This window comes from Pygocentrus nattereri, chromosome 1, assembly GCF_015220715.1.
Source record: "Pygocentrus nattereri isolate fPygNat1 chromosome 1, fPygNat1.pri, whole genome shotgun sequence".
NCBI classification, from domain to species: domain Eukaryota; kingdom Metazoa; phylum Chordata; class Actinopteri; order Characiformes; family Serrasalmidae; genus Pygocentrus; species Pygocentrus nattereri.
This window is the reverse complement of record NC_051211.1, coordinates 52,490,458-52,517,604: the sequence shown is the minus strand read 5'-3', so window position 1 is coordinate 52,517,604 and position 27,147 is coordinate 52,490,458. Positions and strand designations below refer to the sequence as shown.

Sequence of the window (27,147 nt, the reverse complement as noted above, 5' to 3'; positions counted from 1 at the left end):
GAATTGACTGTTTGTGTGAGTTGCCAAGATGGTCATTGAGTGGACTTGTGCTCTGTGCTCTGTATATACATGTGTTTAGTCATTTGTGTTGAGCAGTGAATCGTGTTAAAAATGTTCAATTTTCAACATTTATCAGCATATTCTAGGTAGTACGTGGACCAGGGCAACTACTGGCGAACATGCTACACTGCTGGCTCACTGTTGGCACGGGCAAACATGCTTATTTGGCCCACATGTCTTAAAACAGATGTGGGCCACTTCTGGCAGAGATATGGCAGTATGCTGGCCTTTTCTTGTTAACTGAAAAAACAGGTAGTCCAACACAATCTGCCTTCCAAATTTGGACAAGATTCATGGCTGAAGTCATTATCATTCTATAGTGGGTTGTGGGCTGGATGAAAGCAGTAAGTGTGGGCCAGAAATGGACCATCATTCGCTTGCTATCTTGGTAAGCACTAGAAACAGGCTTGGTAAAGGCTTCGTTTTCTCTACAGGCTCTCAAGGCTCTGTCACCTTTTTGTTTTTTAGTAAAATAAATAATTCAATAAAGGCCAAACGCAAGTATGCCCAGTACAAGATGGACTGTGGTGTTTCCTGAAACCCACTGAGCCATCATTCTCATCTCTGAAGACTTTTATAAAAAGCCCAGAGGTGTCAAGTTGAGGTGTCTCAAGAGTGGAGGTTAGATATCCGGTCAGATTGCACACAATACTTAAATCTGTACACTTAATACTCATATATAAACATATATTAATACTGTATACAATACTTAAATACTTAAATCTCTTTTTCATCAACACCAAAATAAGTAGTGAATAAAAAAATTGAAAGAAAAGCTCAAATTTGGCACAGACTGAAATAATAATTTAAAAATCAGAGGTGTTGGGTCAGATGTAGATGCAAAATGAACGTTATAATGAACGTTACACAGATGATGAGTTTTGGTGAATTGATTCTCTTTGAATTCTGTTGTAACATGTTCATAATCATCAGATTCATTGACTTATAGAAGGGGTCTGAAGCACAACCCCCATCACAAAATGTTCTTCCACATGCGGCGCGCAATTACACATTTCCTCCAGAGAGGGCTCCAAATCCCCAAACCTAACATAGTGCAGCTTTAAGTAAGTTTCATAAGATGCAATAAGCCATATGAAGTAACAATATACAGCATTCATAAACTCTATATTATACCTATGAAAATCTAGATGGCTCCTAGATTCTACACAATTAAATTGTAGGCAGAAAAGAAAGTTTTGTACCTGGCTGTAGGTAAGTTGCCCCAGTGTTTGCTGCAGTTTATGACTTACACACTTTGCTGTGATGACAGTGCAAAAGGCCAATACAGAATATTTGAAGTAACAATGTATAGTGTTCATAAACTCTACATATGGATTTTATAAAGTCTATATCACCAAATACTGTGAATGAATGTATATTCTATACCTTTTGCTTATTGTGATTCGTTATGCAATATGTGAGCAGCCACTAAAACATACATCTAGAAGAAATCTAAGGTAGACACATCTCAAGTCATACCTTATGTTGTATTGTTTGTGTTCATCACATTTTGTCTTGCCACAGCTGCATATTTTGTATTGTGAAGTTTTACCTTCTAAATATACAAAGGTGGCAATTCTGCATTATATTGGCTTTAAATAGAAGAATTATGTTCTGTTCTCCACAGATCGTTTAATATACAAGGAGAATATAAAGCACTATATGACCAGGTGAATCTACACAGTCTTTTATAAATCTATTCAAACTTTTAATGAACATCATCAACCGTGTTTGAACCCCATACGCAAAGACCTCAGCGCAAACTTTGTTACTTTGGCTGTAAATGCGATCTTTTGAGAATCGTGTCGATCGTCATGTAGACCTTAGGGAGCCTTTAGTTTCACATGAACAGCCTTTTCACTAATTAATTGCGTATGAATCATCATCAGAGAGACAGATATATTGCTTGCTTTTATCAACGTAGATGAAGGGATCCCACAGGAAGAACAACTGTCAGATTTGATTCATAAGTTCAGACAAAAGCAAAGACAGAATGTGTAGGAGGAGAGCCTCCCCCAGACGGCCTATCTTTGGCTCAGAAGATGGTTCACCTGCTGAGGATTCGGATCTTATTTAAATTTGTTGCTGTGTTTGATGTGTGGAAAGCAATATTTGTCTCACAATATGTCTTACCCTAGCACCCTTTTTCCCAGGGGGCCCAAGCACCTGTGGTAAACAAGAATATTATGAGATTCTGTTTATGTGAAAAATGCATTATGTGTCATAAGAATATCTGGATTGATTCTATAATGTTTACCCCTTTAGCTGGATCCCCTGGTGCCCCACGCTGTCCCTGTAGATCAGACAGAATATTGAGATGCAGAAGTACACATGCATACAGTACTGTGCAAATGTTTTAGGCATCTAAGCAAATATTTAAACAATTTACCTGAGGAGTGAGTTTATCACAATATACATTAGAATAAAGTCATATTCATAATTGAAATAAACAGAAAAACAATAAAAAGTAACAAGAATTTCTCGGGTCCATATTTTTCATTGACACCTTCACAGCCGCCACAGAGACTCGTTAATATCATCAGTTACATCATGAGCTCAATTTACTGAGCACTGATTGGTCAAACCAGGAGCTGCTTTTTAACATATTATACTATATACTATATTATACATATAATACTATATGTATATATATATATATAATTATAAATTAATATTCTATAAATTTTGTTCATTTAAATATTAACACTTTTCTCAGCAAATAAACTCAAACTACACAAATGAATAGATTTTGAAAATGTGTTTTGGGTGCCTAAGACTTTCGCACAGCACTGTACATACACACATATATGTACAATGCATTCGGAAAGTCTTCAGACCCTTTCCGTTTTTTTTACATTTTGTTGTGCTGCGGCCTTGAGCTAAAAAAAAATAAATAAATAATGATGTTTTTCACCATCATATTGCACTCAATATCCCATAATGACAAATTCTTCTCAGCAGATCATGTCAAGCTCTGTCAGGTTGGATGGGGACCTTTGGTGGACAGCTGTTTTCAGGTCTCTCCAGAAATGTTTGATTGGGTTCAAGTCAGGGCTCTGGCTGAGCCACTCAAGGACATTCACAGAGCTGCCCCAAAGCCACTCCTGTGTTGTCTTGGCTGTGTGCTTAGGGTCATTGTCTCGGCCCAGTTTGAGATCCTGAGCAGTCTGGATCAGGTTTTCATTAAGAATATCTATGTATTTTCCTTCATTCAGCTTTCCCTCAACCCTGACTCTGTCCCAGCTGCTAAAAAACAACCCTGCTGCATGATGCTGCCACCACCATGCTTCACTGTAGTGTATTGGGCAGGTGATGAGCAGTGTCTGGCTTCCCCCAGACGTAATGCTTAGAACTGAGGCCAAAAAATTCAATCTAGGATTCATCAGATCAGAGAATCTTGTTTTTTCCCAATATGAGAGACGTTTGGGAGCTTTTCTGCAAACTGCAGGCAGGCTTTTATGTGTCTTTTACTGAGGAGAGGCTTCTGTCTGGCCACTCTGCCATAAAGCCCAGATTGGTGGAGTGCTGCAGTGATGGTTCACCTTCTGGAAGTTTCTCCCATCTGCACATGGGATCTTTGGAGCTTGGCCAGAGTGACCATTGGGTTCTTGGTCACCTCTCTTACTAAGGCCCCTCTGCCCCTAAATTTTAAGTGACCTAGCAAAAGGTCTGAATACTTATGTCCATGCAAAATTTTTGTTTTTCTTTTAATATTTTTTTTAATAATTTTGCTAGAATGAATACATTTTCACTTTCTCATTATGTGGTATTGAGTGCAGGAAAAGCTTGATTTATTCTTTATTTCAGCTGCAACACATGAATGCACTGTATATACAGCATAAAAATATATGTAAGAAATTACATGCCCCACACACACACACACACACACACACACACACACACACACACACACATGTATATAGTGGAATTGGTGCTGTGTTTGTGGTATTGTAATTCCCCCCAATATATTAAATCTATGAGATAAAAAGAAATCATGCATTACAATTTCTAAAAATGAGTCATATTAATGCTTATAAAATCAACACAGCAAGAAGTTAAGAAGGGGTGCCCAAACTTTCACATGCAACTGTACTTGCATAAAACAAAGTTGACATTCACCTCATCACCCTTCGGCCCAACAGCTCCAGGCACGCCCTAGGTTTAGAACAAACACAGGCATCCTCAAACTGACAGAATTTGCATTTTACAACTGCAGAAGACTTCAGGTGCATTCAAACTTGTAGGATAATGAGGATTCCTGTTTCCCCTCACACCAAAGCCTCTTCGTGACTCAAAGGTTCTGCGAGCATAACGATCGGTTTAATCACTTGAGATGTATTTGCTAACCAACTCAGGCTTGAATTGAACTTCAGTGAAGTACGTTTCATATTAAAGTGACTGAAAGTTCAACTACGGCAGTTCCAGCATTCCCGTAACGGAACAGTAAATAATTCATCACAGAGATCGCAGGTACTGACGCACGGCTCCCGGTGGGCTCAGATCTTTACCAGGCTAAAGCTCCGTCCAGGTATTTTTCCTTTTAATCATCTTGATTAAAAAATGTGGATCTGGCACACATAGGCTACGGTTCTCCACTGCAGGGTCTAAATCCATGGCTGACCAAAAGGAGCCATGAGGAGGTGGTGCTCCCTTCACTAACCGGCTTCTTTAATTTCCCCAGAGGGCTCTAACTCATTCTCTCTTAATAGCATGCTGTATCACTAAAATAGCAACAGCGGGCAAAACTACTGTCGAGGTGTCTGAAGAGGCAACTGAAAAAATAAAGTAGTGCATTAACAGGTTTCTGACAGTTATGGCCAGGAGATTATTAATACTGTACTTATATCAGCCCAATGCATTCATTTATTGTGGTGTTATGCAATGCTATGTTAATCTCAGCACCATGGAGCTCACCAACTTATGAGCTTTGAAGATTTATAGACAGCAATGGTATGTACAGAGTACACATTGCTGCTGTCGCAACAAAACCTTGTATCTCCAAAATCTCCAAAATCCAAAACCTTGTATCTCCAAAAAACATTACTTTCGATGTAAGTCAGTGGAACCAGGCGTTTTTGGCCATTTATTTTGGTCCATCTTCCACACAGTTTGAAGACCAACATGCATTTTCACAGATGGAGATATGAGGTTTTGTTCCGACAGCAGCGATACACGAAGTTCGCGAACGCTTTAGAATTTTCTATAAATTTGACCTAAAACTTGAGACTAAAACAAATTTTCACAAAAGTCCTAATATTAGACAAAGAGAACCGCATTAAAGAGACGAGACAAAACTACTAGACTTGGTCTTTTATTTATTGAGGAAAATGATCCAGTGTTACAGATCTGTGAGTGGCAAAAGTATGTGCACCTTTCGGATTAGCAGATAAATCGAAGGTGAAATCAGAATCAGGTGTTTTCATTCAACGGGATGGCAATCAGGTGTGAGTGACCACCCTGTTTTATTTAAAGGACAAGGATCTATCACAGTCTGATCTTCACAACACGTTTGTGGAGGTGTATCGTGGCATGAACAAAGGAGATTTCTGAGGACCTCAGAAGAAGAGCTATTGACGCTCATCAGTTATTCCTGCACAAGGCATCGCACCGGATACTGAAAGCAAAGGCTCGGATACTTTTGCCACTCACAGATGTGTAATATTGCATAGTTTTCCTAAAAAAAAAATGACCAAGTCTAATCATTTTGTCTCATGAGATTAATTTGGTTCTCTTTATTTACTTGTAGGACTTGGTGAAAATCTGATGATGTTTTAGGTCGAATTTATATAAAATTCTAAATGGTTCACTTTCAAGCACCACTATACAGGCCACCTCCTTGTTTTGCTCATAGAAACAATGTTCTTCAGTGGTCAGGACTCCCATGGACCCCCATGGTGTATTAGTGTGTGTTGTGCTGGTCTGAGTGGATCAGACACAGCAGTGCTGCTGGAATTTTTAAACACTTCAGTGTCACTGCTGGACTGTGAACAGTCCACCAACCAAAAATATCCAGCCAACAGAGTCCTGTGACCACTGATGAAGGACCAGAGGACGACCAACACAAACTGTGCAGCAGCAGATGAGCTGTCGTCTCTGACTTTACATCTACAAGGTGGACTGACAAGGTAGGAGTGTCTGATAGAGTGGACAGTGAGTGGACAGAGTGTTTTAAAAACTCCAGCAGCACTGCTGTGTCTGATCCACTCGTACCAGCACAGCATACACTAACACAGTTTAACTCAGTGTTACTGCAGTGCTGAGAATGAGCCACCAACCCAAATATTACCTGCTTTGATACTCCTGACCACTGAAGAACAGGATAAAAGGGGGCTAGGAAAGTATGCTGAGAAACAGATGGACTACAGTCTGTAATTGTAGTATATACATGTGTACCAATAAAAAATCCTTCACTTACTGCTATTCCCTGAGGCCCCACAGGCCCTGTATCCCCACGATGACCCTGTGACAGAAATGTTTAATTGAAAAACAGCAATTTATACAGCAACAATAAATGAGTCTTTCTTCTGTAATCATAACTAATGAAGAAATAATACTATATTCACTGATTTAACCGAGACCAAGACCTTATTTTCTGACTTTCTGAAATAACAGTGTCTGAAATATCATTTCTATAAGCAGCTCACAAACCAACACTGGTCGCCTCTGGTGCAGAATTTCTACATTTCTCCTGTTCCAACTCACTTCATTCAACCTTGATGATTACAACAGTCATCATATCAGGATATGTCTGTTGAACATCTCGTTCCAAAAAGTGAATCTGCATGTCTTTCAAATGATAAGCCGTCATGCAGAAACACGCACATTTGATCGTGGAACGCTGGGTGTGGAAGAATCTTACCTTGTCTCCTTGCTCTCCTTTCAACCCCCTTTTCCCCTGAGCACAAATGAAACAAACATTTAAGAAAGCATTAACCTGAGCACACCTTGGCTTACGACTGTTTAGTCAAGCAAGAAGGCAAAGAAAAGCAGGAAAGAATTCAAAGCTTTGCATTACGATAATAGTTATAATACTAGTTGCATTATTTTCTTCGCATAAATATATATATGCCAAAGAGTCCGACATACCCTGGGTCCAACAGGTCCTAGCGCTCCTTGAATTCCTTGCTCACCCTGTAAACGAAGAAAACTGTGACTTTGAGATATACATCTCTTCCAAGGAAGATTCAGTCCAATATATGGTGTAGATTTGGTGGACTGAAGAGTTACCTTTGGACCAACAGGACCTGAAGGTCCCATATTTCCCTGAAAGTGGAGAAATTCAATATCAGCAAAAATTCAACAAGCATAAAAGCAGAAATAGAAAATACGAGGGTTCTTCTGAAGAACACTGGGGTGGACGGAAACGTATTCCAAGATTCGGTTGTGAAACTTGTGACAACGGCAGGTTTGCACCTGTGATAAATGTATACAGTACCTTTTCTCCAGGAGCTCCACGTAAACCCTGGACACCTGGAATTCCAACTCCCTCTTCCCCCTGCATCACGTCAAAGAGCACTCAGTCTGTGTTTGATTTTACGGCCTAATTAACAACCTAACTGTAAAGAGATCTACTGCACAGGTTCTCAGAGAAGACCACCGGTGTGTATGGAAAAGAAAGCCCAGGTTATTAAACTGTCCCTTCCTTCGTCCCTTTATTTTGGTTTGTGTGCTGTGTTGTAGCGACAGAACTGCTCTAATTCAATTGTACCCACTTTTTCTCCTTTCTGACCAGGCAGTCCAGGGGTTCCATCCACTCCTACTGGGCCAGGTAAGCCTGCTTGACCCTTGTCACAAAAAACAGTAATGCGTTAAATTAAAGGGAAAATACACTGAAAAAAAAGTTACGCATTAAATTTACTTGATTTAAATGTGCATATCGTTTTCACATTAATAAAATATGTTACTTTAAGGATTATTTCCAAACGCGAGAGGCATTTTATTCATGTGGAAATGTAAATTGAGCAAAAACAGTGCAGCACCACCTCGGTGTTTAAACGTGTTTTAACGCATTTGGCTTTTTCTTTCAGATAAAACGATTTAAAATGCATCTGTTCATTGAAATCTAGCCTTCCAGCTCTCTACCACTGCAAAACAAAGGCTTCCTCTACATCGTGTGAGACTGGCATGGCTTCAAGGAGAGGATCAACAATTTGACTACACATTTTCATCCTTAGGATTTCTTCATGAGAAATGTTTTAACCGTGCAGCGTGTTAGATTTAGAGGCGTCTAGTGGAAAGACCACAGATTTCAACCAACCGGATATCCCTCCCTCACCCCTCCTTTTCCAAGCGTGTAGCAGAACCTACGGTGGTCGTCTGGAAGATTGGTACGTCAGATTACCTGTCCGGAAGTAAACAGGCAACTTGGCGTCACTTAGAAAACATTCGTCCTTCATCAGCAATTTCCATTTGGCAAAGGCAACACCAATGTTTAAGCTTGTTTTCCGACGTCGCCCGTCCTGGTATTGTTTTGCTTTTTCATGTTTTCACTTCTTTGATGACGAGAATTCACCCTTGCTTGCTTTTTTGGAGCTAAATAATAAGCATGATCCTCTATTTGTCATAATGTGGGTTCTCAAACTTCTCACAACACAAAATCATGTAAAGTCTGTTCTGGGCTGCTGTAGAAACATGGCAGCACAACACTGTGGCCTCTGTTGGAAGGGAACGCGCTCACCATGTAGATATGATGGGCTCATTTTTAGTTATGGGTGATTATACAGTCATGAAAACATGGCCATTTCTGCTAAATAGACCCCCCACAATGTTACACACTGCACCCTTAATGCTACAACAAGTTTGTTGATAAGTTTTGGACATGGAATTTATCTGTAATATTTTATGGATGTTGAGTATTGTATTCAGCTGAAGCGGATAAACCGACATGTTATATAAAACCTACATTGGAAACAAAAAAATAACGCATTTACGCATAAATGTAATGATATATGACGGATTTTCCTCCTGAGACTCCTTACAACAAACCCAAACAGCATGGTGGACAGGTAGAGCTGCACTGAGGAGGAGACAAAAGTGCTTTTAAGGGAAACATCTCCGCTGCTCAGCTCTTACAGAAAGAGATGACCAGAGAAGATCACAGCCTTTCTAAATGGAAACAGCTCAAGGAGCTCTATGTCGCAGAGAAACAGAGAAAGCGATCTCTCACATAAATAATGCCTTACAAGGAAGTCAGGGAAGCCAAAGGTATACACGTTGTGACATACCTCACAGTTAAAGATGGAAACAAATGGAAAAAACTTTTTCTTTATCAACAAGTTATTCGCAGAAGATGACGTCTGAATTTTTGGTGGAAAAGCAAAAATTGCAAACTTTTTTTTTGGGGGGGGCTAGCTGAAAATTGATGGAAACAGCTTAGGGGATGACCAACTAGGGGGCAGTCGTGGGCTGGAGGTTGGGGAACTGGCCCTGTGACCGGAAGGTTGCCGGTTCGATACCCAGCACCGACAGTCCATGACTGAGGTGTCCTTGAGCAAGACACCTAACCCCCAACTGCTCCCCAGGTGCTGTGGATAGGCCCACCGCTCCAGGCAAGTGTGCTCACTGCCCCCTAGTGTGTGTGTGTATTCACTAGTGTGTATGTGGTGTTTCACTTCATGGATGGGTTAAACGCAGAGGTGGAATTTCCCCATTTGTGGGATTAAAAAAGTGTCACTTATTTTAACTTAACTTAGCCAGCACTGCATCCTGTCAAGAAGCAAACCTAATTCAGTAGATCTAAAAAAATGTCCTTCATTGATCTCTGGTCACACAATGCACTAACCAACATGGAGCAAAGGCAAAGCATGCATCTCTTCTATGTGGGCTTTGTTTTCAGCAGGGCAACAGACTCTGAGGTGCTAATATTTAGACACAGTATAAGATCAAATATTGGTATGACGCAGTGCAATAAAGAATCATTTCCAAAGCCTGCAGAAGTCGTGTCAGTGATGCTTTGGAAGTGGCTATATATATGAAAAAGCTTTGGAACGTCTGTTAAGGTGTGAGGAATCGATGTAAGGACTAACAATCTGTCCATCTTGCCCTTTTTCTCCTTTAGGTCCTTGTTTTCCACGTGGACCCTGCAAAAGCCAAACACATCTGATTTAAAATAAACCAAACAAAGATTGTTTGGACACTGATTTATGATTTAAAATGAACCAAACATTAATTTACAATACACTGTTAGGAAAAAGAGGCAACTCACTCTAAGACCGGGCTCTCCAGTCTCACCCTGTAAAATAACAGAACCAGAATTCTCTATCAAACAAACATTTTGACATCAAATTACAATTTTCACAGAAATTATAAGTGAAAATAAGTTAACACACAATCTACGGAGACACATTTCGGCACGTTTTGATGTTTGCTTACTGAATTGAACAAAACCATTGATAAAAAAAACAAGACAAATAAGAGGAAATGAGAAAACTGGAAAACGAGATCTGTGAAAAAGTTGAGGCTCATATTATATTTTTCGCTTGACTTTTTTTCTAACTCAGCAAAAATCTGCCAAAAAAGATTTGTTTCTATACTAATACATTTATTTATTTATTTATTTGTTTGTTTAAATGTATTCTATGTAGAGGAGGAGTTAACTTCTTTTTACTGAAAAGGGTGTCCTAACTTTTACATACAACTGTATCCACAAAATAAGGAACGGACAGTTCCAGTCAACATGTTTAGCACATTTACTGGAACATTTTGTGGTTATTAAAACATACAAAATACAAGAAGCATCAAAGCAACGTTCCAGAAGGCTGAACACGGCGTCTAAATCTGAGATTCTTAAGAACAGCTGCATATCTGAGGGATCCGCTCCACAAACGATAGCCCTTCATTAGACAAGCTTCAGAAGGAAATCACCTGAAGTGTCTCTCCAGCTCTTTCCAGAGAGGCAGGTAACCTAGAACTGACTTTGTTTTTTACTCGTCTGTCCAGCTCATGGAACAAAAGGCCCAAAGGGCTCAGGTCTGGGTCCTTCACTTTTCCTTAACTTCTTCACCCGAATGAACTTCAGAGGAATGAATTTCCCAATCAGCCACAGCAGTTACAGACACGGCCTCCAATGTGCCTTAAGGACTGACCTTTTTAAAGTTATTATGGACTTCCTCACTTTACCGTCCCTGTGCTATATTTATAGAAAGCAGGGATTCCCACCTATTGCCAATAATTGTTCACAAAAAGGTTAATTAGGTCACATGCCAGTTGACTCCGAGAACATTTGACACTTTTGTACTTAGTCCATTGTTTTTATACCCTGTTCTAGTCATTTCAGACTTGATCATTTATTAATTCATATTATTCAACAATCATGACATATCCATACAAACATAGTTATTTACTGTTTCGTAGTTATTTTGTAATTATATATCAGTCACTGAAGACACATTAGTACTAATTAAAATGTAGATAATAATGAACAACCAGACAGTTCCAGGGCAAAACTAATCCCATACACAGTAAAACAGTTCACAGAACTGCTTCAGTGTAAGGATTAAATACATAATTTAACCAAAAGTGAATGTATAAAAGCTTTGAGCTGACAGCAGCCATGATTTTATTTGCATAAAGCAAATCAGTGGCTATTCGCTTTATTAATTCATTCATAAATATCTATTTTTGTCATTTTTTGTTTCTGTTAGAAATATCATGACAAATAATCCAATAGAAATGCTGAAAAAGTATTTTTACATTAACTGCAATCTAATTAATGTGCAATATCTGCTGCTGATAGATTGGTACAAGTGCAATACACACACAAGTTCTGTGCAATATCATCATTACCTGCTCAGAAATGTGCAATATCCATACAACTGCATGTGTTAACTGTACTTTTTTATTCTATTTTTATTTTTTTTTATTTTTCTGCTAACAGACGCCTTGTTTATTGATTCATTTCTATAGTATATCTTATATTTTGTATTTTGTATGATGCACATCTTTGTCTACTTACTGCTCTTTATCTGCTTACTGTGTATTCTGCTGTAACAATGCAAATTTCCCCCAGTGGGATAATAAAAGTCTATCTTATCTTATCTTATTAAAGGTTATGAAGGTTTTACTCTTGTCCTGAAAAGTTACCATTTTGAAGCTAAATGAATTGTGTATTATGACATACTGTATGTAGCATGTATTGTGCAAAAGTCTCAAAAATTGGTAAAAACTATTTATCTGGGCTATAAGAGTCTGTTTGCATGTAAAACGTAACATTAGAATAAATAAAAGTAAACATAAACACGCCCACATATTCATAAAACGCCTGAATATTGCTGCTGTCCAAAGAATTTGTGTCAAAATATCAGGCATTGGCAGCAGCTCACCAGTTCCCATATCAGTGCATCCCAACTAAGACATACACTACACACAAAACATCAGGGATATTTGGCATTCGGGGTGAAGTTTCAAGATGAAACTAAAATGCACTCTAACCTTTACAGGTGACCTTCTCTAAACTTCTGAATGCACATGTGCAGCTGTTCAGTGTTTGAGTACTTTTTGCACAACTTGGAGCTTAACGGCGAGGTGGTGGTGGTGGTGGTGCTACAGTGTGGGCAGGTGTGTCTAGTCAATACAGAACTGCCCTACACTTGGTGAATGGTACATTGACGAATCCAAACTACTGAATAACATCATTAATCCAGTCTGCATGAACAACACAGGCCTCATTTTATCTTCATGGATGACAATGCTCCAGCTCATCAAGGTCGCATCATTAGGGAGCGACTGCTGGAGACTGGGGTACCTCAAATGGAGTGGCCTGCACTTCCCCCAGACCTGAATCCCATAGAAAACCTGTGGGATCAGCTGAGTCGCTGTGTAGAGGCTCGTAACTCTGTACCCCAGAACCTCAATAACCTGAGGGCCACCGTTCAAGAAGAGTGGGATGTTGTGCCTCAGCAGACAACGAGTTGACTTGTGAACAGCAGGAGACGTCATTGTCAAGCTGAAATTGGTGCTCAAGGGTACATGACAGGTTATTGAGACACTGACATTTTTTGTTGGGGTAACATTACACCCACCACTGCTGTCGGCTTTTGTTTCAATAAATTGTTTGAGATGATGGAGTCACCATTGCATGCTTCTACTTAAATGCCCTACTTTCATCATATAATATCACTGTAGCATAAACTTTTTACATTTTCCATAAATTTCACCCGAAAGCCAAATATCCCTAATTTTTTGTGAGTAGTGTATGTATCCAAATCGTTGGGAGTGACGAGGCTGGACAAGATTAGAAATGAGCAGATCAGAGGGACAGTGAAGGTGGAGCAGTTTGGAGATAAAGCCAGAGAGGCCAGGTTGAGATGGTTTGGACATGTGTTGAGGAGGAATAGTGGATATATTGGGCAAAGAATGTTGGAGATGGAGCTGCCGGGTAGAAGGAGAAGAGGTAGACCTCGGAGAAGGTTTATGGATGTAGTGAAGGTGGACATGGAGATGGTTGATGTGAAAGTAGAGGAGGCAATGGATAGGGCAAGATGGAGGCAGATGATCCACTGTGGCGACCCCTAAAGGGAGCAGCCGGAAGAAGAAGAAGAAGAAGAAGAAGAAGAAGAAGAAGAAGAAGAAGAAGAAGAAGAAGAAGAAGAAGAAGAAGAAGAAGAAGAAGAAGAAGAAGAAGAAGAAGAAGAAGAAGAAGAAGAAGAAGAAGTGTGTATCCAAACCTAAAGTATTTTACCTTTATAGAAATGCCAGAAGAGCCTGGTGCTCCAGGCTGCCCAGGGAGCCCTGGAGGCCCTGCGACTCCTGGTAACCCAGGAGCTCCTTGGGGACCCTGTAAACAAAAAAGAACACTGTGAACCTGTAAAATGTAGACTGCTGGCAGTCTAAGGAAACTGCAGTGCACACAAACTTTAAAGGAAGTGTATATTACGATCATCATAGATGCAAAAACGACTACCATGACAACAAGACTTACATTAGATCCTGGTTCTCCTTTACGTCCAGGAAGAGCTTCCATGCCTCCAAGTGAATATCCAGGCTCTCCCTTCAAGAAGGGATAACACACCGTTAACTTTCATGGTAGCACTTTATTTAGAGCGGTTCTTTGTAGATGATTAATAAACTCTTAACAGATTTTCAGTGACACATCAACAAAATATCAGTGAAGTAGCAGTAGTGAAGCATCTGAATACACTGAAGTAAATATCTTGAATCTTGAATATCTTGTAGATGTTCTGTTGATGCATTACTTACATTAAGTAGATGAATGGTTAATATTTTACTTCCATTAAGCAATTGAATTGAGCAGATTATAAACACATTTTATTCATGCTGTTACAGTGCTGGACAGTAACTGAGTAAATGTAATTGGTTTCTGTATTTTAGTATTTTTGGAGTATCTGTACTGAAGTTTCTCCATTCTGGACTTTTTCCTTTCACTCCACTACATTTCAGAGTCTAATATCCGACTTTTTCCTCCTACATTTTGAGAAATCTGTCGTTCCTTTTGGTTTCTGTGTGTATAAAAACGTAACATGTCAAAACGAAAGAAGCGCAAAGCCAGAGCACCAATCAGGGCCCAGCGGTCACTTTGTTTAGAGCTGGTTTTGACCTGGTGGTCATACCGACCCAGTGCAGCACGCGGTTCAACGTCAGCGCAGCAGCGTAAAACTTTGGGAGAGTCTGTTCAACATAAATGATGAACTAACCTAACTTTGTGTAAATAGAGCTCAATATAGAAATATGTCCACATATGCAGTCGAGACTGACGCGGCTTTTTTCTGAATTTCTACAAACACCATTTCATTTTATAGTAAATGAGTTTGGGCTGGTTTATGTTTATGAACAGACGCCTACAGATCAACATAGTAAAGGAGCTCATCTGTGATCCTGAGTTTAAAGCCAGTTTTTATTCAACTTAAACTTGGAACTAAGTTGTAAATAAATCTGAAACTGAAACTTTGCTTGTGTGTAAAAAGTGATTTCAGAGCCACTCGGTTCTCCCTGATGGAAACTGTTTACCTTCAGTGTTTTGTGCTTCTGATCATTTTAATAGACGTCAGCGTCACTAATTAATGACGTTCTATTAAAAGACTGGTTTACCAAGAGAGACGCTGGAGGACTTTCACCTGAAATGAGTTCATGAAGCCAGTCTGGTTATAAAAATGATAACAGGACCAGATCAGAGCCAGAATTACTCTTTTAGTACTTTTACTTTATACTTAAGTACATTTGAAGGCAAATACTTTAGTACATTTACTCAAGTGGAGGTCTAAAGGGAGGAACTTCAACTTTTACTGGAGGAATATTTTACCCTGGGTGTCTCGACTTTAACTCAAGTACATGATTTGTGTACTTCGTCCACCTCTGTGCAGTTAATTAAAAGTCTTTTGAGAATCTACTGAACGTATTCACTGCTGCTACATTGTTGATGATGATAATGTTGTTGATGTTACTGAGAGTCTGTTTGGTGTTTATTTAATCTAAAATCGACCAATCAAAATGAAGTGTCACCACTTTCACTTTAACAAGTGCTCCATTTTTCACAAACTAAAGAGGAGCTCTAATAGAGCAGTGTGAGCAAAAAGCTCGTCAGGAACTCCATAAGAACTCCTTAACTCAGCTTAGGTCAACTTTTTTGGTACGTTTTAGTGTGAATGTCTTACGTTGGTAAGTTAAACTGTACAGTAACATCTAGGACAACATCCAGTTGTGTAAACAAATGAACTCACTCGCTCCCCCCGCTGGCCTTTTTGTCCGGGAATGCCAGTTGGACCCTGTGAGAAAGTTTAAAACAAAATATCTATGAGGCCTGAAACATATTTGTATTAAAACCAGTGCACTATTATTAAATTAATTAGTACTCTTGATTAAATCTGTACACCCACATTCTCATCACTTACTAATTGCACCTTTCAAGATTCTTCCATAAGAAGAAAATGAATAAAACTCGGCCATGCATCATACCATCATGAGAAAATGAAGGTTCTAGACAGAACATCTTAAAAGCATCTTCTTTTGCTTAAAATATCATCAGGGTGGGCAACTGATGTCAGCCTGAAATTAAAACTGACCTTTTTAATCTTGTTAGTTTAATTGTTCTCCTGGTCATATTAAGCAGGACTCATCATCACATCTAAAAGACGTCACAATGTGGGTTCAAACCTCTAAAAGAGTTCTATATATTAACCAAATGTTCCCCAATAACATCATGTTTCCCCGTCCCCTCCTATCATCGAGCATAATGCTCAGCTAGGTCAGTCACCCTCCCTGAACCAGAGTTTCACTCACTAATACATAAAGAACATGAGATGTCCTATTCACTTCATTTAGTTACTGTACTTAAGCATTATTTGGGATGATTTGTACTTAAGTATTATTAAAATCTAATGTTCCTTCATGTTTCTAAAAGAAAAACATTCTTTTCATTTAGACCTATTTATACTTTTATTTTATTACAGCACATTTTTTTAAATCATCCAATCGAATTCATATCACTGTAATATCAAATTCTGTCTTTGTGTAAGGATTTAGGATTTTAGTTGCAACATCAAACAACACACTTTTAATTTATCTTATGTTGTCCTATTATTACATTTACACTCACTAGCCACTTTATTAGGTTCAATTGCTCGTTAACACAAATAGCTAATCAGCCAATCACACGGCCGCAACTCACTGCATTTAGGCATGTAGAGGTGGTCAAGACAACTTGCTGAAGTGCAGACCGAGCATCAGAACGGGGAAGAAAGGGGATTTAAGGGGCTTTGAACGTGGCGTGGTTGTTGGTGCCAGACGGGCTGGTCTGAGTATTTCAGAAACTGCTGATCTACTGGGATTCACACACAACCATCTCTAGGGTTTACAGAGAACGGTCCAAAAAAGAGGAAATATCCAGTGAGCGGTCAGTTGTGTGGACGAAAACGCCTTGTTGATTTGAGAGGTCAGAGGAGAATGGGCAGACTGGTTCCAGATGATAGCAAGGCAACAGGAACTCAAATAACCAACCAGAATCTCTGAGGAACGTTTCCAACACCTTGTTGAAAGTCTGCCACGAAGAATTAAGACAGTTCTGAAGGCAAAAGGGGGTCCAGCCTTTTACTGTACCTAATAAAGTGGCCGGTGAGTGTATATTCTTAAGCATGTTTAAATGGATACTTTTCAATGGTCACTCAAGCATATTTTTGATTCCAATTTTAATTTTCATTCAGTATCTATAATTTTCACTTAAGTACAGTTTCCATAAGTTTTCTACTCTTGACTATCATGGTGGATATTTTTCATGAACAGAGCCGATGAGACACTCACCATTTCCCCCGCGACACCAGGAGGACCCTGGGACATAATTTAATATAGCATCAAAAAAATGATCAAAGATAAGTCTTTATAGAAGAAAGTGCAGAATGAATTCTTTAGATTTCTACTGGGACTGGTCATGTCTTTACCCTTAGTCCAGCAGAACCAGGAGGTCCAGTTCGACCCGGGCGCCCTGGTAACCCCGGTATGCCGTCCGTCCCAGGAAGACCCTAAAGAAACATTAAAAGACATTGGACTGTATATCAAAAACAACATAAAGATGCTGATGTCATCAGTGACGGCAAGACTCCACAGAATCGGGAAAAACATAACAGCATGCAAAACTGCAAAAAGTGCAAGTAGCTACGTTTCCATCCAAAGGACTTTATGCAAAAAGTGTTTGGTAACACTTTATTTGAAGGCTACCTACATAAGGGCTTCATAACACATTCATAAGCACTGAATAATGTGTTTATGAAGCACTACTTGAACATTTATTAAGTGCTTATGTCGGTTCTCGCAACCTGACATAAGATGTTTTATGAAATAAATTACATTGTACTGACATAATATGAATAAACGTTGAACATATTTACAGCACTAAACATATTTAAACCCTACACATAATCGCATCAATCATCTTATCCATGCCATGGAGGGAAGAGGGGGTGGTTTCCAGGCATATTTCACCTGATATTAATACAATGTCATCTTTAGAATGCTGACATAAATAGTTATAGTAATAGTTAATAGTACTAATAGTAAATAGTAATAGGAAATAGTTCATAACATATGTATGCTTCATAAACGCATTATTCAGCGCTTATGAATGCGTCATGAAGCCCTTATGTAGGTAGCCTTCAAGTAAAGTGTTACCAAGTGTTTTAACGTTTCAGACAGTTTACTGACAGAAATGGAAACCTACATTCTTATTTCAAGGGTTCTCAGTAAAGAAAATGGTTCTGTATAGAATCATGACCACTAACCTCTTCGTAATTCGTAAAAACTTCGTAAAAACTCTTCGTGATTAAAGGGTTCTTTGCCTCATGAAAGAGTTCTTCAGGTTGAAGGAGAATGTACTGTAGATGGTTCTATAAGGATGTTTCTATATAGCTGCAAAAGGGTTCTGCTATTGTTGCAAGCTTGACATCATAACAGTAGAAGAACCCCTTTTCAGGGGTTCTTTGCGTGTTCATGGTTCTATATAGAACTATTTTCTTTACTAAAGAACCATTGAAGAACCATCAAGTGTGTACATTGAAAACATTTTTGGTAACACTTTAGGGTACTGTAGGGTACTGGTCATAAGGCTTATGTAGGTATGACCCCTACATAAGCTTTTCATGTCACCTGACATAACCCTACATAAATGTTTATTAATGTTTATTCCAATAGGCGTAGTTCGCTATAAAGCTTACATTTGCCAGTTTTGATCTAAGTAAGCTAAAGTAGTCTTTATGACACATGATGCCTGTTGGTATAAGCAATTATAAACAGCTATGTAGGTTTATATCAATTGTCATGATATGCTTATGTATTTGTCATGTAGCCTTTTGATCTATACCCCACAGTAAAGTGTTGCCACATTTTAAAATTTATTTACAATTGCCTCTTACAAACAAACACAAACAGCCTGGTGAAGAGGGAGAGCTGCGCTGAGGAGGAGATGCAAGCACTTTTAAGAAGAACACTGCCAGCCCTCTTTTAGAGAGCACTGACCAGAAAAGGCTACAGCCTTTCTACGTGGAAACAAGTCCATCTGTTTCTCTGATACTTTGCTACCCTGCTCCTCAGTGGTCAGGACCCCTACTGGACCCTTACAGAGCTGGTATTATTTGGGTCGTGGATCATTCTCAGCTCTGCATTAACACTGACATGGTGGTGTTGTGCTAGTGTGTGTTGTGCTGGTCTGAGTGGATCAGACACAGCAGTGCTGCTGGAGTTTTTAAACACCTCAGTGTTGCTGCTGGACTCAGAATAGCCCACCAACCAAAAATATCCAGCCAACAGCGTCTGACCAACACAATGACCAACACAAACTGTGCAGCAGCAGATGAGCTGTCGTCTCTGACTTTACATCTACAAGGAATAGAGTAACAGAGAGTAGACAGTGAGTGGACACAGTGGACACTGCTGTGTCTGATCACCACCACCACATCAGTGTCACTGCAGTGCTGAGAATGACCCACCACCCAAATAGTACCTGCTCTGTGAGGGTCCATGGGGGTCCTGACCACTGAAGAACAGGGTAACAGAGTATCAGAGAAACAGATGGACTACAGTCTGTAACTGTAGAACTACAGAGTGCAGCTATACAGTAAGTGGAGCTGATCAAATGGATAAAAAAGTGTAGATACAAGGAGGTGGACTTAATGAAGTGGTCGGCTGGTGTGAATGTGAGGGTCAGGTGTCCCCATACTTTTGGCTGTACTGTGTGGTCAGTTTTTCCTACTTTTTTTCACATTTTCAGTCTCTATTCTACCCACAACACTGACATCAAGAGCTATTGGGCATGTCTTTACAAAATAAAAACAGATACAGGAAACCAGGGCTCATTACTCGCACCGTCATGTTGATATTCTGACAGGCTCACTTTGATAAGACAGCAACTTTCATGTGCCTCCCTTCCAAACAGAGAACCGGGGAGTACAAACGGAACCGCATGCAAAGGCAGTAATAACTGTTCTAAATCTTTTAATCAGCTCGAATAACAAGGAAGATGCAAAAACATTCTTGCAATTAACAGGACGGATCAAGCCTGAAAGGAGACTAATCTACTAAAGCCGAAGATGATGGGATTGGCACGCTGCGTACTCACCCTCTCTCCTTTCTCCCCTTTGATCTTTAAGGTGAATGGATCGAAAGCATCTCCGCCGAGCTTCGGGCGCTGCAAACACGAGCAATTGATTTTTTAAATGCTCGGTCAAAAACCACAGATGGATACAGGAATGAATAAGAAAATTACTACAAAGCAGCAGCTCTTGCGTAACGTACCAGGCCACCGTGTCCAAAGCCGTCCCCCTGTGAGAGAGAGATGAGGGCAGCACTTCAGTACAGACAATCACATCACATACATTTAAATACATTAAATAAGAAACGACAGAGAGCTAACCTTCTCTCCTTTTTGGCCCTGTAAAGGAAAAGAGAAAAATAAGGGGTTAAAATGTTTTAGGACATTATGAAGGTGAAGGGAGAGAAACAGAAGCATACTGAAGTACATCAATAGTATGAATGAAATCTATGAAGAACAGTAAAGGTACATTTTTTAAAGTTGTTTTTTTAAATGATATTTAACATCTTTTATTTCTTTATTTATTCATTATTTATATTTGATTACCTTTATTTAAACTTTACTTTACTACATTGGTTTGCATTCATGTTTTTAACTTCTCGATTCCTGATCTTGACTACACTGTAAATGAGGGTCTCCCTCAGTGTAAATAAAGGTTGATTGAGTGACTGATTGATTGACTGATTGATTGATTGATTATGGACATCTAAAGCACATGTTTCTATATATATATGTGTGTGTGTGTGTGTGTGTGTATATATATATATATATATATATATATATATATATATATATATATATATATACAGACACACACACACAGGCCACTTTATTAGGTACACCTTGCTAGTAAAAGTTTGGACCCCCTTTTGCCTTCAGAACTGTCTTAATTCTTCATGGCAGACGTTCAACAAGGTGTTGGAAACGTTCCTCAGAGATTCTGGTTGGTTATTTGAGCTCCTGCTGCCTTTCTATCATCTGGAACCAGTCTGCCCATTCTCCTCTGACCTCTCACATCAACAAGGCATTTTCGTCCACTCAACTGACCGCTCACTGGATATTTCCTCTTTTTCGGACCGTTCTCTGTAAATCCTAGAGATGGTTGTGCGTGAAAATCCCAGCAGATCAGCAGTTTCTGAAATACTCAGACCAGCCCGTCTGGCACCAACAACCACGCCACGTTCAAAGCCCCTTAAATCCCCTTTCTTCCCCGTTCTGATGCTCGGTCTGCACTTCAGCAAGGTGTCTTGACCACCTCTACATGCCTAAATGCAGTGAGTTGTGGCCGTGTGATTGGCTGATTAGCTATTTGTGTTAGGAAGCAACTTAACATAATAAAGTGGCCAGTGAGTGTATGTATGTATGTGTATATATATATATATATATATATATATATATATATATATATATATATATATATATATATATATACACAATATAATAAAACAGTTGCAAGATAACTACCAAATATGGGTATCAGTATGCAATGTTACTTTTAAAATACTTTTAAAATCTATATTAATGTAGATCAGTGCACTTAAGTGTAGTATTTGTGGGCATAGATGTATTTCAGTGTTACTTTATGTTACCATTACTTTCATTAATTCACATATTTATAAATTGTGTTATTCCCAGTGCATAATTAATTATGTTTTACAAAAAAAAACACTTAAATACATTTCATTTGTTGAACATACTTAAATATACTATGTTATACTGAAATCAAATTTCAAATGCATTTAAGTGCATTTTAGATCACTTAACTGTAGCAGCACATCCAATAGTATATGTAGAATATATTCCCAGTTCAGTAACAACTATGTCAAAAAATTACATATGTAAATAATTAAGTTCACCTTAAGTTGCTCAACAATGCACTCAGCAGCAAAAATAAATGCATAAAATGTATATTTAATAGTACCTTAATTAAAATCTAATACACTTAAGTTGTTATAAAGTGTGTTTAAAGAGTAAAACATGCTCTTTTCTTTCACAAGGGTTTTACCTTGCACTGGATTGGACATGGACCCTCAGGTTTGGCGAGAGCCTCTGGATCACCTGTGGGTGTGTCCAGCTGGGCGGACTACAAACAAAAGATAAATGAATAAATAAATAAAGGAGCATACACACAGGTGTCATCTGAGCTGCAGGCCTCGGTTAATGAGCATTCATACCTACAAATGTTCAGTTGAAGTACCAAAATGTATATTAAACTAACAAACTGTATGTTTGCATTTACAAATATAAGTCGTAACAGAAGAGGTACACCTCTTTCTACAAGGCCAAAATTATGTGGACACCTGAACATCATATATGAATGTTCTTGTCGAACATTTCATTCCAGAGTCTGGTGGAGGCATCATTTTACACCACTCCAGTAGAGGCTTGGCATAGCACACAATAATCTTAGGCTGCTCAGCCATTGGAAAGACAATCCATAAAGCTCTTGATGAACAGTTCTTGTGCTGATGTTGCTTCAAAGGGCACTCGGGAACTCTGTAGTGAGCACTGCCAAGAGCAGAGGATTTTTATGCACTACAGCACTTAGCAGTCCCGTTCTGTGAGCTTGTGTGGCCAACCACTTCATATCTTAGCCGTTGCCACCCCTAGACCATGAATTTCACACCCTGCACATCGGATTAAACAAAACAGGAATCTTAACCCTCGTGTGATGCTGACGTGTTTGTTACTCAGTGGTCTGCTGGACCCACCACATTATTGTTTTATAGCCAATTTATATAAAAATACCAGATGTTTAAAATTTCACAAGTGTCCAGTGTAGGATTATCCTTTAGCAGCTGTAGCCAGTCAGCAGTCTGTCCATGGTGTCCACCTTTACACACACATACACACACACACTAACAGCAGGTCATGCAGGAGGAGAACAGAGTGAAGGACACAGCACCTCCACACTTTTACTCCCTGCAGGTTCAGCCCAACACCACATGTGTAATATAAATGTGTGGACAGAGTGAAGACCCTGAAAATGGGTTATTTTATATGTTCTTTAGAGAAAATGAGCAAAGACCAAGAATCTGAGGTTGAAATAATAATAAATCCCATCATTTTTTTCTTTTGGTAAACAGTGAAAATGAGTCCCACAGACGCCAACACCACACAAGGGTTAAATATGTGTGGTCCTATTTATCAACTTGAGATAATTATCCAGAACTCTGTCTGGCCCCCTATTGATCAGTCAGCCTTCTCTGTCATAAGACATCAAAACTACAGGACTATTTCTGTTGGACAGCTCATATTGCGTCACAAGTCCTCTAGATCTCAGTCAGAAACCTTAATTAAAACAACCCGAGGGCACACACACAGTGTGAATATATATATAGACAGAATATATATTTAATGAAGTGCCAGTCCTGTGCTGGTTTACAAGTTTCAATTATTATCTGTGAACAAAATGAAGAAACGTTAGATGAGTCCAGAATGACGAACAGAGCTGCAGCAGATTATAAAATGCTTAAGAAGCCTATACAGCATTAAACATACTTTATATTCAAAGATATCCACAGGGCCATGTATTTCAAAGGGGTGACCTCAATTAACTTGAAAAAAGGTTATACTAAATAGAGAATTAGACTATATTAGTTATAATCTCATATTTTATATCTTGTTTTTTCTCAAAATAATTAAAATGTGGATTACATTACATAAAAAACTATTTAATACATTCATTTTTGCAATTTTATGTATATGACTGTATTTCACTGCATACCATCTGGATCATAGATTTCCTTAAATACAAGTTACACTTCCTAACAGATCAGTGATTATCTAGGTCATACTGGTGTTACAGTATCAGCTGTTCTGCACACAAATCTGACGATAGTAGAGAGCAAATATGAATAATTACACTTACCTCTTCGTGCTGTTTGAACTCCGAGAGCAAAGCCTCATTACAGAGACTGCTGATAAACTCTCTCTCGATGGAGGGGAAGTCACTGAAGTCAGTAGCGTAGAAAATGTTCTTGTAGGTCTTTGGCGAGGCGATTTTCCTTAGTTCATCAATGTCAGCGTGTGCTACTCCAATGGCCAGCACACTGACACCTACAACACAAAAAAGCTCTTTTCTCAGCACATCGCATCAGTGCACTGTGCAATTACTTTAGCTGTGAATTTTGGAAAACCAATATCTCACAGGCGCAAACCCAACCCAGGCCACACAGCAGAAGATGAGAGAAGTAGATGTAATGAGTAGATACTTCCAATTTGTGCTCCAGCAGATTAGATTTGAATCACATTCCTCTCGAGACACTTTAAGTGAACCATAAGAAACCCAGTGTCCAAGGGTACTGCAAACGACTGCCAAGGAAAAGCAGTCCAAACTATCATTTTGTAAGTGTGTAGGACATATAAAATCACCCTGGATTCATTTGACACTAAGAAAACTGAAAAGTAGTTTATACACAAGACTTTCTTCAGTGATTTCTTTCTGTTAAAGATCTGTGTTAAAATAGGTACGCGAGTTTTTCTGATTAGTGTTTGGGCCTTTTGTGAATTCAATCCAACTATTTGTGGATCACTCGAATCCACTATCACTGGAATGTCAGTCTGTATATAAAAAGAGCTGCGATTCTTATTTGATTTAGTCAATTTAAAAGTAATGTATCCTCATATTAAAGCTGGCATTGTCATTCACATAGTAATTCATTCTTTAAAAAGCCACAGGGAGCCTAAAAGTAGGTTGCTCCCAAAGTTGTGGGCTCCCAATGCACATGTACAAATGACCTTTTTTCAATGTCCAGTGTCTTTCAGTGTAAACTGGGCAGTCTTAGGCCCAGTCACATTTTACCCATTGCCCCGACCACTTAGCCCTTACCCCTCCGTGTTCACATCTAAGGATAGGGTGTCCCGATTGCTGTTGAGATAGAGGGGGAGGGTGAAGTGTTGGGGCTACATGGTCCACCAAACAGAGGTTTTTCAGAGACTCACTTCAAGCAGAGTGTTACCCACAAATGTGAATATCTTCTTCGTTAAAATGACCATAACCACTGTATCTTAATTATCTTAGTTTCATGTCGTTTCAGTGTATTATGGCTGATGTCTCTGTAGCTAGTTAGCTAAATTTCCTGTTCCACCTTAAATGCCGCAGCAGTTCTGACGCCTGAGGTGCCAGAATGTAGCTGCTGCACCATTTAAGGTGGAACGGGAAAATTTAAACAAGAAGCTAACAAATAGCTGACATCAGCTTTATATCACTGAAGAATTAGGGGTGGGGGTGATAATAAATAATTGCCCCCCTCTTTGAAGGCGTATGATCCCTAAATGTAACTAAAGCCCAGCAGTGAGGAGCTGAACTTCCCCCTCCTCTGCTGTCCCTGCAGATGGGCAGGGTCGCCTACAGAGCAGCGTTGGTAGCTGATAATGAAGTGATGCTCTTTTTTAATTTGAGGGTCCCATTTTATAGGAGGAGATTTCAACCGCTACCCCTTGTAACTCTGTTCCAAGAGTTACATGTGACACCCAAAAACAAGGGATAGGGGTAAAAGTAAGACATGGGATTGGGCTTTAATCTTGGGTAATGCATGTGTAAGCAGTATCCTCACCAATCACAAAGCTAATGTGGCTCCTCCCACCCACACACTTTTAATAAACCACAGTATCTCTCTCCATCCAGAAAAACATACTGAGAGAAAGCTAACCACCAAGCGAAAGGTGGCCCCGGAAGCATAATTGAGCTGTCTAGAATGTCCGCTTGTCTGTTTGGTCAACCAGCCATGCCTGCATTCCCGGGATGCACATCCAGCAGTAACATCAATAAGAGCTTTCTTTAAGACTTTTCCATATAAAAGCTGGATGTTTTTAGTGAGCTTGTTTCACTTGTTTCTCCCTGCTTGCACTGTTATATTTAGTTCTGCATCAGTGGTGCTGCAGGCTGGACTGAAGGCTGTCAATCACGCTCATCAGAATATTCTGGCCATCAAATAGATGATGCGGGATGATGAGTTTGATGACTGATGTTTAAGCTATGTTTTATAAAATTTCTATCTTGTTTTTGCTTTTTTTATTTTCCCTGGGATTTCAAATTCCAATTTGATAAAACAACAAAAATTGTGTGGTTGTCCAGTTTTTATAGGCTGCATTATGTTAGAAGATCACAAAGCAATCCACTACTTAAATGACTAGTAGGGAAGTTCAAAATAAACAACCACATTTGAGGCACTGTGTTATAACTCAAACCTGTAATTAGCATCATAATAACCACACTTGTGTCAGTGGAGCATCATAAACATCTGATTTGTGGTCGGATTCTTCCTTTAAAGTCTACGGGAGAGAGGTAGATGAAGGTGTACAGCAGAGAAGTTGATTCTGACCCAGAATATGTGCTATCCTGGAGGGCGGCTCCACATCGTCCTGGGCTCTCCCATCTGTCACCAGCACCAACACATGAGGAACATTCTGCCTCATTCCCAGGGACTCCTGAAACAGCTCCCTCAGCACATAGCTGATCCCCCGACCTACATGGACAAACGGCATTCAGATCCTTAAAGCTTCATTTCGTAGTTATCCATGTCCACATGATTGGATTTGCATGTGTGCGCACCTGTTTTGGTGTTCCCTCCTCCATAGCGGACTTCTCTGAGAGCTCTCAGCACAGAGCTGCGGTCTTTATGGGTGTTCAAGTTGAATTCTATCCTGGGCTGATCACTGTAGTGAACCACAGCTATCTGAGCAAAAGAGAAACATGCAGTAGATGCTATTACCACCTGATTCCAGGCCATTATACAACAGTTAGTTCCGGCCACGCAAATGTTCTAACTGTGCTGATATTTCACTAGAACATCACAGGTTTTTCACTCTGTATCACTCCACTGAGTGCCAAGCAATGAGTTTGACAGCTGTAGGAGGCGCTCAAGCTATGTGAACGTTTTTACTTCTTACTTTGCCACAAACAGAAAACGGACACTGTTAAGATCACATTTGACCCACAGTCGATTTGGTCCGACTCTGAAGACGAGACGACACTAAATTCCCAAACTGTCGTCGCCACTGAGCAGCTTTTCAGTCGGCAGCTGTGACAGAAGAACAGCTGAACAACCTGGAAT

General features: G+C 39.4%; 1 protein-coding gene across 1 annotated transcript in view; it reads right to left on the bottom strand.

Annotated features, from left to right (window-relative positions):
- col7a1l (collagen type VII alpha 1-like) overlaps positions 1-27,147 on the bottom strand; it is a 114,753-nt gene that overhangs the window by 29,566 nt on the left and 58,040 nt on the right. Inside the window, exons 22-44 of the mRNA XM_037540289.1 lie at positions 26,646-26,769; positions 26,416-26,559; positions 23,961-24,148; positions 22,095-22,172; positions 20,411-20,428; positions 20,293-20,319; positions 20,117-20,185; positions 17,448-17,528; positions 17,311-17,337; positions 15,735-15,779; positions 13,979-14,047; positions 13,739-13,834; positions 10,265-10,291; positions 10,086-10,139; positions 7,773-7,844; positions 7,496-7,555; positions 7,288-7,323; positions 7,147-7,191; positions 6,920-6,955; positions 6,476-6,520; positions 4,180-4,215; positions 2,318-2,353; positions 2,194-2,226 (exon numbers count right to left, since the gene is read on the bottom strand). Coding sequence (XP_037396186.1) covers positions 2,194-2,226; positions 2,318-2,353; positions 4,180-4,215; positions 6,476-6,520; positions 6,920-6,955; positions 7,147-7,191; positions 7,288-7,323; positions 7,496-7,555; positions 7,773-7,844; positions 10,086-10,139; positions 10,265-10,291; positions 13,739-13,834; positions 13,979-14,047; positions 15,735-15,779; positions 17,311-17,337; positions 17,448-17,528; positions 20,117-20,185; positions 20,293-20,319; positions 20,411-20,428; positions 22,095-22,172; positions 23,961-24,148; positions 26,416-26,559; positions 26,646-26,769 — 1,446 coding nt within the window. The remainder of the gene's footprint in view (positions 1-2,193; positions 2,227-2,317; positions 2,354-4,179; positions 4,216-6,475; positions 6,521-6,919; positions 6,956-7,146; positions 7,192-7,287; positions 7,324-7,495; positions 7,556-7,772; positions 7,845-10,085; positions 10,140-10,264; positions 10,292-13,738; positions 13,835-13,978; positions 14,048-15,734; positions 15,780-17,310; positions 17,338-17,447; positions 17,529-20,116; positions 20,186-20,292; positions 20,320-20,410; positions 20,429-22,094; positions 22,173-23,960; positions 24,149-26,415; positions 26,560-26,645; positions 26,770-27,147) is intronic.